Below are 15,646 nucleotides of genomic sequence, written 5' to 3'. Positions count from 1 at the left end.
TCATGGGAAGTATGGTTGGCTTTTCTTGTCTCTTACTTCTCCATCAAGTTCAACACTTAGTAGTAGATAACCAAGTACCTGTAGGAAACCCGTATTAAGCCACGAAGCACTTAAGGGTTCCAGCTAAAAATAAGGAACAGGGAAGTATCTGCTTATGGCATTGTAATTATACAAGAAAAACATCCATTTTTAAATATATATATATATAAAGTACATAGGAGTAAAATGACATGAAGGCTGGGATTCGCTTTAAAATATTTCACAACAAAACTGGAAGAGAGGGGATAAATGAAGAAAGATTGGCAATATCTACAAGACTGTTGTATCTGGGGTTATTATTTGGGTGTTCATACTATTAACTTTTGTTTATGTTTGAAAGTTCTTAGAATAAAACTTAGTTTATGAAATATATAAGGTGTTTCTTTAATTCTTGTCCAAAAGCTTCTTTCTTGGTGCTGATGTATCAAATTAGAGAGAACTATTTGCAAGTTCATGGTCTCCTGTTAATAAACACTTCACACTTCCCTCAATGAGGAATATGTTGCCTGGTCGGTTCCTACCATGCACCTTAAAAGGCCCACACTCAGTCCGAGGCCCATGACCGAGTGCCAGCACCACTGCATGGGAGCTCCCACCTTATGTTCACAACTGGGGGGTAACAGACTGCTTAGGTCTGTGTCTACAATTTATCCTTCCTTGGGGGCAACAAATACCATGCTCACTCCGCATCTTAATATTTTGCAGAGGCTGGGGGTACCCAGAAACAGAAAGACAGGTAATTAGAGCAAATAAAAAAAAGTTAATGATGAGAAAGAAAAGACACAAGGAACTGCAGATGGACATTACGCGCAGAGGAACACACAAAAAAAGAAGAAATGAGGGAGGGAAAGGAAAAACAACAGAGAACCTGAGATAAAATGAATAGAGGACCCCAACTAAAATAAATGAATTTATTAAAAAAAAAAAAATGAATAGAGGACAAAGGGCAGAAAAATAAGAGGAAAAGACAAGAACCAGAATGAGCGAGAGATTGGAAGCAACAGAAGAGGAAGGAGGAGATAAAGAGAAAAGGCACAACAAATAAATATCAATAAATTTGTTCTGTCCTGTGAACCTGCTGCAAATATATTTTTGGAAGTATTATGAAGTGATTTTAAAGGTTAAGCAAGTAGTTCAGTTAGAGAGTAAATGTTCTAAAATATCTTACATAGGCAAGACCAAGACACATTTCTCTTACCTTGACGAAGATAGTAAATCACTAAGTTTAGCCTAGCTTCAGGAATGACATCAACCAGGGGAGGCAAAACCTGCAAAGCCCCTTCTCCTCCTCGGAAAACTACCTAAAGACAGAAAAACTATTATTATGGCAGTAAATATGAGTATGTTTATTGGTGGAAATACATACGGAGCTGACACAACAGTTACTCTTTGAAAGGACGAATATATTTTTGAAGCTTTCTCTATACACACATGACCTTGACCTCATTTAAAACAAAAAAGGCATCCTAGGGACTTCCCTGACAGTCCAGTGGTTAAGACTCTGTGCTTCAAATATAAGGGCCACGGATTTGATGCTTGTTTGGGGCGCTAAGTCCATGGCCAGAAAAAAAAAAAGTCATCCTAAATGTAAGAAATAGAATCAAGGCATGGCCCTATTGCATATACTTCCTTTTCTCCTCATAAGAACTGTACGAAACTCTTAAAGTACCCAAAAATTAAATGAAACTTTTTTCTAGACAGATAGTCTACATTAAAAACTCCATGAAGGAATTTATAAAATCCTTTCGAGATTATTTCCTCATCTCTAAATGGCATTAGTAATGTCCACCTTTCAGAGTTATCATAAGGATAAAATAAGTTAAAGTGGGCTACATGCATGGCATATTGTAGGTTATATTTTGTTTTATTAAAATATTAGTAAATATTCATTAGCACCTACTATATGCCTGGTATTGTAATACCAGGGCTACAACAGGAAAAAGTCATTCTCTTGTCTGTATATAGTCTATACTCAAATGGGGAGAGACCTTCAAAGAGCAAACTTAAGTATGCTGTCATATGATAATAAAAGCTACAGAGAATAGCTAAAACAAAAACACCATCCATGAAAGGACAGTTTTATATGCTGTTTTGTACCCAGAGCCTAGCACAGTATCTGACACATAGTAAATTATTTCACAAATAAATATACAGAAATCAAGACTATCAGGCATAAACTACCTAGTCTCTTCTTTCTATATCAAAATATCCATCTGGTCATCTTATTTGGTTTTCCTTGTCTAAGATGCTCCCTTCTCTTGCCAAGATTAATTCCTACAATTGTCTTCTTTGATGTCATGATTTTAACTCCATTTGGATTTTGTTTCTGCATTAATATTCTATTTCATTAATCCTGGTCCCACTTCTCAGCTTTAAATATGCACAAAGGTTTCTGCTCTCTTGAAAAATCTTCACTTCACTTGGTGCCACTGTTCCCTCTGAAGAGCATCGTACTTTTTCTCCTTTTTTCAGTGCCATACTTGAAAAGTAAGTGGTCTGCTGTTTCAACTTTCTTCCCTTCCTCTCCTTAACCTCCCAGAAAACTTGCTGCTGCTGTCTGCACACTAATAAACGCATTCTACAGGTCACAAATATCAACGCCTTTGACCAAATTCAATAGACTTCCCTCTCTTCTCGCTCCATGACGTATCTGCAGTTTTGACACTGGTGGCCACAGCATGACTATAAGAGCACTATTTACTAAATGCTCACTATACGCTGTATACTGCCTGACGTACCTTACATATATTACCTCATTTCATCTTCACAAGCAAATACGGTAGGTTCTGTGATTTCCTCTATTCTACATAAGAGAACATGGAGACTCATCAGTGTTTAGTGACTTACCCGAAGTTATAAAGCTAGTATATGGTGTACTTGATTTTGACATCAGGTCTGACTGTGAAAGCTGATGTCAGTAACAATTTATACTGCTTAATAGTTTTTTCAGGTTTTGTCTTAAACTATAAAATTAATCTGTATTTACTAGAAAAAACTTACATATAGTATTACAACAGGTAAAAGGAAAATTACCATTTTCTCACTTTTCTTTTTAATCCCAGCCTCCAAGTATAACTCCCATCACTAGCTAATATGCACCTTCCAGTTATATGTATAAATAAAGGTTCTTTACTCTGGCTGTATATTATATCCACCTGGAAAACTTTTAAGAAAAGTATTGATAGTTGAACCTTAGCCTAACCATTCAATAAAAATCTCACACATTAATATTTTTTAAAATCCCCCGGGTGATTAAAATGTGTAGTTGTAATGACATTACAACTTCTGTGGTGGCTTCTCTGGTGGCTCAGACAGTAAAGAATCTACTACAATGCAGGAGACCTGGGTTCAATCCCTGGATTGGGAAGATCCCCTGGAGGAAGGCATGGCAACTCAATCCAGTATTCTTGCCTGGAGAATCCTCATGGACAGAGGAGCCTGGCGGGCTATAGTCCATGGGGTCGCAAAGAGTCGGACATGACTGAGCGACTAAGCACATCACAACACAATGACATTACAGTCAGAAGCAACCTACGTGTCCATCAACAGATGAGATGAATAGACAAAGAAGATGTGGTCTGTGTATACAATGGAATATTGCTCAGCCATAAAACATGATGAAATTTTGCCATTTGCAACATGGATGGACCTGGAGGGCATTATGCTAAGTGAAATAAGTCAGATAGAGAGACAAACACTGTTTGATGTCACTTATATGTGGAATCTAAAAAAAATGCAACACACCAGTGAATAGAACAGAAAAGAAGCAGACAGACTCACAGATACAGAGAACAAACTAATGGTTACCAGTCGGGAGGGCAGTATGTGGGGGGTGCGGGAAGTATAAACTATTGGGTGTAAGGTAGGATATAAGGATGTATTTGTACAACACAGAGTACATAGCTGATATTTTATAATAACTGTAAATGGAGTATAACCTTTAAAAATTATATAAAAATTAGAAAAATTTTATAAAATGACTGTTGACCATTGAACAATGGTGAGGGGGATTGTTTAAGGGCGCTGACTCTCCACACAGTTGAAAGTTCATATATGATTTACAGTCAGCCACCCACATGCAGGTTTCCTCCATATACAAGGATTCAACCCCCTTCAGATGGTATAGTATTTATGACTGAGAAAAATCTGTGTATGAGCGGACCCATGCATTTCAAACCTGTGCTGCAGAAGGGGTTGTACAGTATGTAGATGTTTTCTCTTGCCTGCCCTTTTTTGGGTTATTTTCTTATTCTCCTCTTTCAGCCCCTTAAATACAAACACTCTCTTGGAACCATATTTCTCTTTTTTTAACCTTTTCTTCAGCTATCCCTACTCTTATGAAGACTCCTAAATCTTAATCTCTTAATCTTCCAGTCTTAATCTCTTTCCAAGTTTAATTTCCAGACTACTCTCTCTATCATAGCGTTCTCTACAAAAATTAATCTGGCTTTAATTTATAGACTAAATTAGAAGTGAAAAGGTTAGAAGCAGAAGCTCATAATGCAAAATAACCTCAGAAAACTCTGTGATGGAGGCCTGAGTTAAAGGCGGAATGGAATAAATAGAAGACACTGCCAACGAAGAATTAATAGGATTAAGTGACTGAGTATCAGAAATAAAGGGGACGAGAGAGTCTAAACCAGCTACAGTTTTCAGCATTGGTACTGGGAGACTTAGTACTAACGAAGGTGCAGAGAAATCAGAAGGAAAAAGCATGGTTATTATTACTGCCATATTCACACGAGGAATCTGAAACTCAACAATACTGAGTAATTTGCTCAGTGTCCCCAGCTGTCTGAGTTGAATGCAGCTGCTCTGCGTCCACTTTACTGCAGAGTCAATCGAATCAAACTTGAAACTTCATCTGAATCTTTTTTTTTAGCAACTATTCCAGTGCAAATTTTCTGTTCCAGTAAATTCAGTCTGCTCACATATGACTTCATTCATTCATCCATGTCCTTGCCACAAATGAACCCTTTAAATCCAAGTCATTCTTCAAAGACCAGCTCAAATTTTACTTTCGTCAGAAAGTAAAGGATATGTTCCTTTGTCTTTGCCAACAAAATGAACACTTGGATCTCACTGCCTCACACTTCTTTCTAAATGTTAAGTATGTGTTACTGCCTTCCCAGTAAGGAAAGAATCTGGTATCTTAAACTCATTCTCCTCCACAACAACAGAGAGTTCACTTGGAGTAGAGAAATACTTGTTGAGATATCTCCCTTCATTCATCTTCCCAACCACTGTGATGTACCCCAAATAGGGTAGACATCAAATCATCAAAACTGGAAACTCTTATTCACCAGATTGTGCCTGATGAGCTCTTTAGCAAATTCAAAGGAAGAAGAAGCGTTGTCCATCAAGCTTTTGAGTTCTGCCTGAAATTAAAAAAAGGAAAGGCTTATGAAAATGACAAGTATATAGTTCTTACATCACCTATAAAATTTACAAAGTTTTATAGCTTACAAAGAATTTAACATGCTGCTTCCTTTGTTCTGCAGGGCTCTGAGAAATAATTAATGTAATTATTATTCTCTTCATTTTACAGATGAGAACCTTGAGGCTTATAAACATAAATGACTGAACCTCTAAGCAGCAAGTCTAAAACTGGTGAACCCAAGTCTGAAGACTCCTAGAGTTAGTCTTTCCTTTCAGGTGATAAACTTTTAACAACTAAGGTTGGTTATTTTTCTTTATTTGACATTTTTAATTAATTAACTTATTCATTTATTACTTATTATTTTTGACTGCACTGAGTCTTCACTGCTGCACATGGGTTTTCTGTAGTTGTGGTGAGAGGGGGCTACTCTTCATTGAAGTGTGTAGGCTTCTCTTGTTGCAGAGCATGGGGTTGAGGCACTTGGGCTTCAGTAGTTGCAACGCTCGGGCTCAGTAGTTCAGTAGTTGCGATCAAGGGCTCTAGAGCTCAGGCTCAGTATGTATGGCGCACAGGCTTTAGCTGCTCAACGGCAGGCAGAATCTTTCCGGACCAGGGATTGAACTTGTGTCTCCTACATTAGCAGTCAGATTTTCAACCACTGAACCACCAGGGAAGTCCACTAAGGTTGATTCTTCAATCTGACCATTCCACCTGTGTCCTGAATTTTCCTATACTTTCTTCCTGCTCAATTGGCCTTTATTTACATGACGCAATTAATGTACCTTCTCCCCTCTATGTTACTATTTATTAGAACTATCAGATCTCTTTTATTTTATCCTGCTTCTTTAACTTCCCCTAGAACAAGTGGTCAGCCATTTCTACAGTGTCTTAGTAATGTCCGAGGCTTACTTATCCACTTCCTCAGCTTTCTGCTATTCCCTCTTGCCAATCTATAATTTTGACTAATTCTCACCTTCTTTTTCTACCTCCATCAGTGGATACCTAAGATTTTCTGGATAAAATAATTAAATTCTTGACTGTTCTCACTAAGCACTACAAACTTGTTCTACCTGATGTCATATGGGAATGCACACCTATTTAGCAACCTTTTACTAATCTCCTCTTGTCTACAGCAGGAATTCCAAAGTCTTGGGTAATATTAGGCTAGTTCAGCAGTTTTCAAGCTTTGTGATCTCAAGATCTTTTTTAAACCTTAAAAATTACTAAGGATCCCAAAGAGTTTTTGTTTATGTGGGTTATAGCCATTCATATTTGGGGGCAGGAGAAGAGGACGACAGAGGATGAGATGGCTGGATGGCATCACCAACTCGATGGACATGAGTTTGGGTAAACTCTGGGAGTTGGTGATGGACAGGGAGGCCTGGCGTGCTGCGATTCATGGGGTTGCAAAGGGTAGGACACGACTGAGAGACTGAACTGAACTGAACTGAGCCATTCATAGATATTGTATTAGAAATTAAAACAGAAATTTAAAGTATTCAATTAATCAAAAGTACTAGTAAACTTACTACACATTAACACAAATAACATATTTTTCATTTAAAAAAACTGTATTTACCAATACAAAAATTTAGTGACAAGAATGGTACTGTTATCTATTTCTGCAAGTCTCTTCAATGTCTGCCTTAACAGATGACAGCTTGATTGGCATATCTGTGCCTGCAATCAATCTGTTTTGAAATCACGCTGTCTCTGGAAAACTTCACTGCACACTCAAAAGTGAATGAAGGTGAAAAGACAAAATCTTTTAGTATTATGAGGCTAGCTTCGATCTCAGACAGGGCCAGCCAGGACGAAAGGTGAGGCAAGTGAGATGCACGGGGCACAAAATTTAAAGCAGCGCTCTTTGCACATGAAAAGATGCTCAACATCATTCTAGCTATCAGGAAAATACAAATCAAAATTACAGTGAGATTCCACTCCACCTCCACTGGGATGGCTAGAATAAAAAAGACAGATAAGAGCAATTGTTGGTAAGCATGTAGAAAAACTGAAACTTGAAACTCTTACACACATTGCTAGTGGGAATGGAAACTGGTGCAGCCACTTTGGAAAATAGTCTGAAAGTTCCTCAATTAAATATAGCTACCATATGACCCAGGAATTCCATTTCTAGGTATATGCCCAAGAGAAACGAAACATATTCAAAACATGCCCCAAAACAGGTATATACATGTTTACAGCAGCATTATTCATAATAGGAAGAATGTGGAAACAATCCAAATATCCATCTCTGACAACTGGAAAAATACAATGTGGTATATCCATACAATGGAATATTATTTGGTGATAAAAATGAATGAAGTGCTGAAACATGCTATAACACGATGAATTTCATAGACATTAAGCTAAAGTAAAACAAGCTAGTCATAAAAGATTATATATTATTAATATATGACTCCTTTTTAGAGGAAATATCCAAAACACACAAATCTATAGAAACAGAAAGTGGATTAGTAGCTGTTTGCGGTTGGTGGGATGGGGGTTGGTAGCTATAGATTATCGAGTTTCTTTTTTTTTTTTTTTTTGTATTTTATTTTATTTTATTTTATTTTTTTTTATAAATTTATTTATTTTAGTTGGGGGCTAATTACTTTACAATATTGTAATAGTTTTTGCCATACATTGATATGAATCAGCCATGGGTTTACATGTGTTCCCCTTCCTGGACCCCCCACCCACCTCCCTCCCCATCCCATCCTTCTGGATCATCCCATTGCCCCGGCCCTGAGCCCTTGTCACATGCATCGAACATGGAATGGTGTTCTGTTTCACATATGATAATATACATGTTTCAATGCTATTCTCCCAGAAAGTCCCACCCTCACCTTCTCCCTCAGAGTCCATAAAATTGTTCCATGCATCTGTGTCTCTTATTCTGTCTCGCATATAGGGTTATCGTTACCATCTTTCAAATTCCATATATATGCATTAGTATACTGTATTGTTGTTTTTCTTTCTGGCTTACTTCACTCTGTATAATGGGCTCCAGTTTCATCCATCTCAGTAGAACCGATTCAAATGTATTTTTTTTAATGGCTGAGTAATATTCCATAGTGTATATGTACCACAGCTTCCTTATCCATTCGTCTGCTGATGGACATCTAGGTTGCTTCCATGTCCTGGCTATTGTAAACAGTGCTGCGATGAACATTGGGGTACACGCGTCTCTTTCAATTCTGGTTTCCTTGGTGTATATACCCAGCAGTGGGATTGCTGGGTCATATGGCAGTTCTATTCCCAGTTTTTTAAGGAATCTCCACACTGTTCTCCATAGTGGCTGTACTAGTTTGCATTCCCACCAACAGTGTAAGAGGGTTCCCTTTTCTCCACACCCTCTCCAGCATTTATTGCTTGTAGACTTTTGGATAGCAGCCATTCTGACTGGTGTGAAATGATACCTCATTGTGGTTTTGATTTGCATTTCTCTAATAATGAGTGATGTTGAGCATCTTTTCATGTGTTTGTTAGCCATCTGCATGTCCTCTTTGGAGAAATGTCTGTTTAGTTCTTTGGCCCATTTTTTGATTGGGTCGTTTATTTTTCTGGAATTCAGCTGCAGAAGTTGCTTGTATATTTTTGAGATTAATTGTTTGTCTGTTGCTTCATTTGCTATTATTTTCTCCCATTCTGAAGGCTGTCTTTTCACCTTGCTTATAGTTTCCTTTGTTGTGCAAAAGCTTTTAATTTTAATTAGGTCCCATTTGTTTATTTTTGCTTTTATTTCCAATATTCTGGGAGGTGGGTCATGGAGGATCCTGCTGTGATTTATGTCGGAGAGTGTTTTGCCTATGTTTTCCTCTAGGAGTTTTATTGTTTCTGGTCTTACGTTTAGATCTTTAATCCATTTTGAGTTTATTTTTGTGTACGGTGTTAGGAAGTGTTCTAGTTTCATTCTTCTACAAGTGGTTGACCAGTTTTCCCAGCACCACTTGTTAAAGAGATTGTCTTTTCTCCATTGTATATTCTTGCCTCCTTTGTCGAAGATAAGGTGTCCATATGTGCGTGGGTTTATCTCTGGGCTTTCTATTTTGTTCCATTGATCTATATTTCTATCTTTGTGCCTCGAGTTTCTTTTTGAAGTAATGGAAATGTTTTAGAATTGACTGTGGTGGGAATTCCCTGGCAGTCCAGTGGTTAGGACTCAGCACTTTCACTGCCAAGGGTGTGGGATCAATCCCTGGTTAGGGAAGTTAGATCCTGCAAGCTGCATGGTGTAGCCAAAAATAGGGGGGAAAATGTTTAAAAATAAATAAATAAATGAATAAAACTGACTGTGATGAAGATTAAACACAGTGGTGAATACGCTAAAACCCACAGAATTGTATATTTCAAAAGGGTGACTACATGGTACATTAGTTATACCTCTATAAAGCTGTTAAAACGTAGAGGTGTAAATAGAAGACGTAGGTCATCTTATTTTAGAGTTAAAATGACTTGTCTAAAAGTACAAAAACATAATAGAAATCATGTAAGAAGTATTCCTCATGATGTACATGATATACATTCAAATTTTCTGTATCCTATATTTAAAATGAAAATCCCTTATGATTATACAGTGGAGATGACAGCTAGGTTCAAGGGATTAGATCTAGTAGACAGTGTCTGAAGAACAATGGACGGAGGTTTGTAACATTGTACAGGAGGTGGTGACCAAAACCATCCCAAAGGAAAAGAAATGCAAGAAGGCAAAGTGGTTGTCTGAGGAGGCTCTACAAATACCTGAGAAAAGAAGACAAGCAAAAGGCAAAGGAGAAAGGGAAAGATACACTCAGTTGAATGCAGAGCTCCAGAGAATAGCAAGAAGAGATAAGAAAGCCTTCTTTAGTGAATAATGCAAAGAAATAGAGGAAAACAATGGAATGAAAAAGACTAGAGATCTCTTCAAATAAACTGGAGATAACAGGGGAACATTTCATGCAAAGATGGGCACAATAAAGGACAGAAATGGCAAGGACCTCACAGAAGTAGAAGAGATTAAGAAGACGTGGCAAGAACACATAGAAGAACTGAACGAAAAAGGTCTTAATGACCCAGATAACCACAGTGGTGTAGTCATTCACCTAGAGCCAGACATCCTGGAGTGTGAAGTTAAGTGGGTCTTAGGAAGCATTACTATGAACAAAGCTGGTGGAGGTGATGGAATTCCAGCTGAGCTATTTCAAATCCTAAAAGAAGATGCTGTTAAAGTGCTGCACTCAATATGCCAGCAAATTTGGAAAACTCACCAGTGGCCACAGGACTGGAAAAGGTCAGTTTTCATTTCAATCCCAAAGAAAGGCAATGCCAAAGAATGCTCAAACTACCACACAATTGCACTCATGTCACATGCTAGCAAAGTAATGCTCAAAATTCTCCAAGCTAGGCTTCAACAGTACATGAGACAAGAACTTCCAGATGTTCAAGCTGGATTTAGAAAAGGCAGAGGAACCAGAGATCAAATTGCCAACATATGCAAGATCATAGAAAAAAGCAGGGGAATTCCCAAAAAAAAACATCTATTTCTGCTTCATTGCTAAAGCCTTTGGCTGTGTGCATCACAACAAACTGTGGAAAATTCTTAAAGAGATGGGAATACCAGACCGCCTTAACCTGCCTCCTGAGAAATCTGTATGCAGGACAAGAAGCAACAGTTACAACTGGACATGGAACGATTGACTAGTTCAAAATTGGGAAAGGAGTATGTCAATGCTGTATATTGTCACCCTGCTTATTTAACTTATACGCAGAGTACATCATGTGAAATGCTGGGCTGGATGAAGCACAAGCTGGAATCAAGATTGCTGGGAGAAGTAGCCTCAGATATGCAGATGATACCACTTTTATAGCAGAAAGCAAAGGGGAACTACAGAGCCTCTTAATGAAGATGAAAGAGGAAGGTGAAAAAGCTGGCTTAAAATTCAGCATTCAAAAAATGAAGATATGGCATCTGGTCCCATCATTTCATGGCAGATAGATGGGGAAAAGTGGAAACAGTGACAGATTTTATTTTCTTGGGCTCCAAAATCACGGTGGATGGTGACTGCAGCCATCAAATTAAAAGATGCTTGCTCCTTGGAAGAAAAGCTATGACAAACCTAGACAGCGTATTAAAAAGCAGAAACATCACTTTGCCAACAAAGGTTCGCATAGTCAAAGCTATGGTTTTTCCAGTAGTCGTATAAAGATGTGAGAGTTGGACCATAACGAAGGCTGAGCATTGAAAAATTGATGCTTTCGAACTGTGGAGCAGGAGATGACTCTTGAGAGTCCCTTGGACAGCAAGGAGATCAAACCAGTCAATCCTAAAGGAAATCAACCATGAATATTCATTGGAAGGACTGATGCTGAAGCTCCAATTCTTTGGACACCCAATGTGAAGAGCTGACTCTTTGGAAAAGACCTTGATGCTGGAAAAGTCTGAGAACAAGAGGAGAAGGGGCCAACAGAGATGAGATGGTTGGATGGCATCACTGACTCATGGACATGAGTTGGAGCAAGCTCCAAGAGTTGGTGATAAACAGAGAGGCCTGGAGTGCTGCAGTTCATGGAGTCCCAAAGAGTCAGACAGGAATTAATGACTCAACAACAATAATATTTAAAACATGTATTAGGGTTTTGTCTTTTCAATCTAACTTGTCAATCTTTGTCATTAATTGAGAAATAAAACCTTTTAGATATAATTACAGATAATTTGGATTTGTAAAAGGCAAAACAATAAGCTTTTAGAATATCAGAGAACAAAATTTGGACTAGGAAATATTTTTTTAAACACAATACAAAAAGCACTAAACAAATAAAAAGATAAATTTGACTATGTTTCAGCCTATAAAATCTTTGATAATTGCTCAGTTCACTATTTACTATGTGTATAAAGTTAAGGACTTTATATACATCACAAAAACCTATAATAATCCAGTACTGTTATTTTGCATACTTTGTACTGAAACCAAATAGCTAGTAACCTAAGATTGGAATTTGGATAAAATTTCTTTATCCGCTGAAACTATTCCTTCCTTTCACAAGCATCCTATACTCACTGCTTCTATTTCTTCATCATCCACTTGTCTTTCTTCTGCCGTACCCCTTAGGACATTTCTCAGTCCGAGAGGTTACTCATTCACTCCTTATTTCCTTGACATCTAGCTTTAACACTCAATAATAATGATACCCTAATCAGCGTAGGAAATCCCAGTTATGAAATCCAATGGCTTTTTCTTAATCTTCATCTTTATTGACCTGTTTTCAACCTCCTCCTTTTTTTAAACATGACTCTCCCTTAATTTGTTAGTCATATTTTAAATTTCTCATTCAACCATTACTTCATTGGCATCAACTTTGTATATACATTGTGCCAGGTCCTGGGATACAAATGTCACAAGGCTCAACCCTCAATAAGCTTGTCTAGATTAAAGATAATTAAAGCAGGTTCATGAGGCCTTGCTCCAGTAGGACCCACCACCATCTGGACCCTAAGGGCCCCCATGAAGCTCAGTGCCACGGCTCTGTGATACCCCATGACTGTGGGCGTCAGCAAGGCCTACAAGATGACTGAGAATGTGAGCCAACAGAGCTATAGCCACTGTTACTGTGGGCGCCTCACCAAGAACAAGCCTCATGATCCGAGAGGTCTGCAGCTTCACCCCTTAGGAGTGGCAAGCCGTGGAGCTGCTCAAGGTCTCTGAAGGCAGGGCCTCAAGTTCAGCAAGAAAAGGGTGGGGACACACATCCATGCCAAGAAGAAGGGAGAGGAGCTGAGTAATGTCCTGGTAGTCATGAGGAAAGTCACAGCCAAGGACAGAGCTCCTTCCTCTCTGTGAATAATAAAACTTGTTCAGGAAAAAAAAAGGTAATTAGGCAACTACCAAACAATAAGCATGATTTTATATATAGATATAAAATCATATATAATAGCCATATTATTACCAATTATTTGTTAGTAAGATATAATAACCATATTGTTGGATTATATATATATATATATATAAAATCATGCTTGTTATTTGGTAGCTGTATTATTACATGTGTATGTGTGTATACATATATATAAGTTATATAAGTTAAGCGCAGAGAAGAAAAATGCACACTTAAATTTGCATTAAATTTTAGTGGTTAATTTATGGGCTTTATTTTTTGTTTTGTTTCTTTTTTTAATTTATTTTTTAATTGAAGGATAATTGCTTTACAGAATTTTGTTGTTTTCTGTCAAACTTCAACACGAGTCAGCCATCTACGGGCTTTAGAGATCTGAATTTCTCACTTGTTAGTTGTATAATTTTGGGCAAGTTGTTCAAAGGACTTTAAGAATTGAATGAATCATTACATAATATTTCATACTTACTACAGAAAAGCAGAATGTTTTGGTGTTTGAGGAGAGAATGAATTATACAATATAGAGCCCACCAGAAAAGATACTAGAGGAATGCTTGCTTTTAAAAGGTTTAATAAAACTGTCAAAGTAAACACAAACTATATCCTATTGCTGTCAAAAAAAAAAGAAAGAAAGCTCCTTAGGGTACATTTGTTATAGTTATCTACTGCTGGAGAACATTATACAATCAGTATGTAATCTGCATGGGCACAATTTCAAATGAAAAAGCATGCTTTTAGTGAACAAGAAGTACAATTTGCTGTCCTGAGTTGGATAGCATTACATCTAGAGCATATTGGTTAGCTATGTCACCCATTCCAGACTATGGAAAGAACATGTGCAGACAAAATATAAACATTTAATAGGTTGGACCTTATGCCAAAATTGACAAAGCCCCCAAGACTGACTCAATATAGAAAGACAAAAATATACTTCTTTTATTTATTTTAACCAAAACTCTAATTAAAGACCAAATTGCAAATCCAGTTTACTATTAAACTGCTGATGCTGGGAACTAGTCAATTAGGCAGGGACTCTAGCTGAAATAAGGATATCCAAGAATGTATTTTATTTCATACATAAAGCAACCGTTCCATTGCATACTAAGCAATTTAATTGTAGGTATTTCTTTTGCCTCAAGTGAGCACCTTCATCGACATAAGCCATGAAAAGTGAACCTGAGCAAATGTTAAGGATATGTGTTCTCCATCCACCAGCTGATAAATGCTGTTTCACTCAGCAACTCAATCTGCTGTTAGTGTAAAGTATATTAATAGTGCTTCCTGCTATTACACAATAAATTTTGCTTTGATATAGTAATTAATTTTCTAGTTTCAATTTCTTCCTTCCTCCCCCTATTCTGGACTTCCTAGGTGGTGCAGTGGTAACAAATCCACCCGCTAATGAAGGAGATGCAGTAGATGCAGGTTTGATCCCTGGGTTGGGAAGACCCTCCTGGAGCAGGAAATGGCAACTCACTCCAATACTCTTGCCTAGAAAATCTCATCGACAAAGGAGTCTGGCAGGCTACAGTCCGTGGGGTCACCGAAGAGTCAGACATGACTGAGCACAATCACTCCTTCCCCTACTCTAGGCTGGTATGATGCCACTTATACTACCTTGTGGGCAGGGTGTTGACATATAAAGAAATTTTGCATTTAAATTTTGGTGGCTTCTGACATCAACTAAAGTAATGGCCAAGGAAGTAATTTGTACTCATGGACCCCCTCATAGGGTTAACCTAAACATATCTGTACATAAAGTATATTCAAATATATATATCCGAATCTGTATAGATATAGTATAGAACATGCTATCTATATATCTATTTATAGATCTATTTATATCTATGTTTATATGTATATATGTGTGTATGCGTGTGTTTGTGTGTAGTTTAATAAAATGAGATCATAATGTATGGACTCCTGTATACTCTGAGTTTCAAATAAAACGAGAGCTATAACAAGGAAAAAAATCAAAAAAAGAAAAAAAGAGAGAGCTATATAACAGAATTTATCCACAGGATTGTCAGGGAAACTAAATAATGGATACAAAGTATTCTGCATAGTACCTATAAGTTAACCACTTTCTAACTACTTTTAAAATGCCTCCCACTATTGCTTCTTGGAGTAACCTTAAAGGAGATACTGAAGTATCACTAAGCAGAGAAAGGCACTCCAGGAAACAGAATGCTGTGTACAAAGCCATGGCAGTAGGAGGATATGGGTGTGTGAAACAAACTCAATGACTGGACTGAAGAGAACAAAGAGGAGAAGCAGGGAAATTATTTAAGGAGTTGAAACAAGAGATAAGGAATGCCTAAACTAGAGCAGTGGCAAAGGAGAAGGCACAGAGAA

The 15,646-nt window shown here is 37.5% G+C and overlaps 1 protein-coding gene across 8 annotated transcripts in view; it reads right to left on the bottom strand.

Moving 5' to 3' along the window:
* Nucleotides 1-15,646, bottom strand: part of IFT56 (intraflagellar transport 56) — a 50,234-nt gene that overhangs the window by 23,088 nt on the left and 11,500 nt on the right. For 6 of the 8 annotated variants that reach the window (XM_081533132.1, XM_081533130.1, XM_081533128.1 and 3 more), the window contains exons 8-9: nucleotides 5,343-5,417; nucleotides 1,238-1,340 (exon numbers count right to left, since the gene is read on the bottom strand). In XM_081533132.1, the coding sequence (XP_081389258.1) occupies nucleotides 1,238-1,340; nucleotides 5,343-5,417 (178 nt within the window). The remainder of the gene's footprint in view (nucleotides 1-1,237; nucleotides 1,341-5,342; nucleotides 5,418-15,646) is intronic. The other 2 variants (XR_014066433.1, XR_014066434.1) reach the window with 1 other exon arrangement.

The sequence above is a fragment of the Giraffa tippelskirchi genome, chromosome 10, assembly GCF_054371585.1.
Source record: "Giraffa tippelskirchi isolate mGirTip1 chromosome 10, T2T-mGirTip1v1.2.pri, whole genome shotgun sequence".
NCBI classification, from domain to species: Eukaryota; Metazoa; Chordata; class Mammalia; order Artiodactyla; family Giraffidae; genus Giraffa; species Giraffa tippelskirchi.
The sequence above is the reverse complement of the archived record's forward strand: the minus strand, read 5'-3'. Positions and strand labels throughout refer to the sequence as shown.